At 29.5% G+C, this 2,492-nt stretch overlaps 1 protein-coding gene across 1 annotated transcript in view; it reads right to left on the bottom strand.

Annotated features, from left to right (window-relative positions):
* Positions 1 to 2,492, bottom strand: part of LOC106476885 (A-kinase anchor protein 13-like) — a 245,164-nt gene that overhangs the window by 71,534 nt on the left and 171,138 nt on the right. Inside the window, exon 16 of the mRNA XM_022381499.1 lies at positions 1,041 to 1,071. Coding sequence (XP_022237207.1) covers positions 1,041 to 1,071 — 31 coding nt within the window. The remainder of the gene's footprint in view (positions 1 to 1,040; positions 1,072 to 2,492) is intronic.

Raw genomic sequence — 2,492 nt, 5'->3', positions numbered from 1 at the left:
GTTTCTAATTTGTATGAAATTATAGACTTAGTATTTTGACTTCATAAACATATAATTTGAACAAGTGTTGCATTCAACATACCACGTGACACACAAAAATTGATGTTTAACTGTGTTTTTTAATATTTGCTTTTAAATTAAGAAATTGAGTAATATGTAGTACTAAAATTATAATTATAATCTACAGTTAGATACCAAAGTTATTGACATAAATTCATGAAATAGTAGTTCAACAAACGAGATGACATGGCCTTTCACCCATGACCTGACTCGAAAAAGTTAAGCGTAGGCATAGTTTCACAGTTACATGGTGATTACAGAGTCAGACAAAATGACAGAGTCTATATACAGAGGATTAAGTGAAACTAGACTGCAATCTGAGGACAAAACTGTGTGACTTAGTAAAGTACATTCAGAATTTACTTAATTTAAATTTGAATTCCTACTGTCTACTATAGATCCTTAGTTAATTATATAGTTTTGAATATATAGCTGAGTTAATATTTGAAGAAAGTTTTCAGAATCGTTATTGGGCTAGTTTGTTTGGTCAGAGTTTTGTTTTGCAAGTTTGGCCAAACTAAAATATGATTAAAAATATAAAAAAGTGGGCCAGATAAAATACCTTCATGGGCTGGATCAGCCAGAAGGTCACTAATTGGCCATCTATGATATAGTGTACACATATACATGCATATATGTATATATAATAGTACATACTTTAATGTACTGAACATTTAACTATTAAGACAAATAAGTGTGGTGATGATCTACAAGTGTATATTGTGGTTTGCAATTACAAATACATCTTTAGAGAATTAGTAAAATTTTTCTCAATGAGGAAAATTTAGTATTGAAACAATCATTCTAAAAAGTACCAGAGATAAAGTTGAAATTATTGTCAACTAAAATACAACAGATACCATTACAAAAGAAGTTATAGGGGTGGCAACAAAAATATAAGAAAGCTCTAGAACAAAAGTTAAACAACTAAAGCAGCTGCAGTCATGACCTTCATTTACTAATACTTTTAAGTTACTTACCCATTTCCTCCTTCTGCAACATCTTCAAAACCTACAAATATAAGTCTGATATTATATTTTTTTAACCAAAGGAGCTCACACTTTCATTTAACTATTGGGTTATTATCTATATCCAAAATCAGCCTTTTACAAAATAGCATTCAGTTATAAAACAAAAACATTTTGGTCATCACAAAAATTTCGGGCTTAAACCTTTAATCAAAATAACAATCAAGTTCAATCACACAAACTCTAGTATGAACATTTTCATTACCAACTTTTTGCATTGCTATCATAAGATATAATTTTTTTTTTCTCATGATAAAGCGTATTTAAAGTTTAGATTTAATTGTTGATTTTAAGGCGGCTGTTGGAATTTGTATTGACGTTTAATGGTAGTGCGTTATTTATAAGTCACAGAAATGTAATGGATTAATTTAATGTGTTTCCTTGTGTGTTTGTTTATATTACTGATGTAATTGGTGTGACAGATTTACTATTACATATTTATTGTAATATCGGTGTTTGTTTAAATTAAATATACATTTAGAAATGTATATAACTTATAGTGTTAAATCTGTACTGCGAAACTCCCACCTATTTTCTAAAGTTGTAGAAAATTCTCAAATGTGAGAATCAACAATATATGTGTGTACGCTAGTGTTAGCATCAGTATTGTTACACAAACTGAAGTTTTGAGAAACTCTCCTCACGTCTATAAATATAACCAATGCAATGCACCAAAAAACAGTATATATTATTGGTTTGCTATAGTTGGTGTGCTATAAACTTCAGAAGCTATAACTGTGATTGTTATAACGCATATTATTTGGGACATTTCAGCTATTTGACAAAGAACATTTATAAATTTCAAACATTACAAACCATTTAACTTTAGTGGATTGACGTCGGACATTATTACTTTTACAAAAACATTACCTAACGTCATCGGTAGAAAAATTCGGCATGTGATCAGTGAAGACCACAGAGCTAGAGCTCCCTGTTAAGTGAATTGTACCTACATCAACTCGAAATTAACTTGCTCATCATGAACCCTCGATGTGACATCAAGGAAGTTTCAGACTAGAAAGAAGACTTTATATTGGTTGCAAGTTTGTGAAACTTTTGTATATAAATCATTGTTTGTAGTAGCTGTTTGTAATATCTGTTATTGTAAATTGTATTGTTGTTTATATATTAAAACATATTTGTATAAAATAAAGAAAACTGTGTGTATCAATCTTGTTGGCAAATATCATAAATTGGATACATATCAGCATTTATTTAACTACTAACTATAAATTGCTATACACCTGGAAAAAAGTTAAGCACCCCCAAATATTTTTCAGGATTGCTTATTGAAAATAAGGTTTAATTTTCATGATGTTGAGCAATGTTCATAATTTCAAACATAATTAAAAGGATGTGAGCGTTCAGGTGTGACATTTAAATCAGGCGCGTTTTTTTTCCCAC

The sequence above is a fragment of the Limulus polyphemus genome, unplaced genomic scaffold (assembly GCF_000517525.1).
Source record: "Limulus polyphemus unplaced genomic scaffold, Limulus_polyphemus-2.1.2 Scaffold7, whole genome shotgun sequence".
Classification (NCBI taxonomy): Eukaryota; Metazoa; Arthropoda; class Merostomata; order Xiphosura; family Limulidae; genus Limulus; species Limulus polyphemus.
This window is presented reverse-complemented; position numbering and strand designations above follow the sequence as displayed.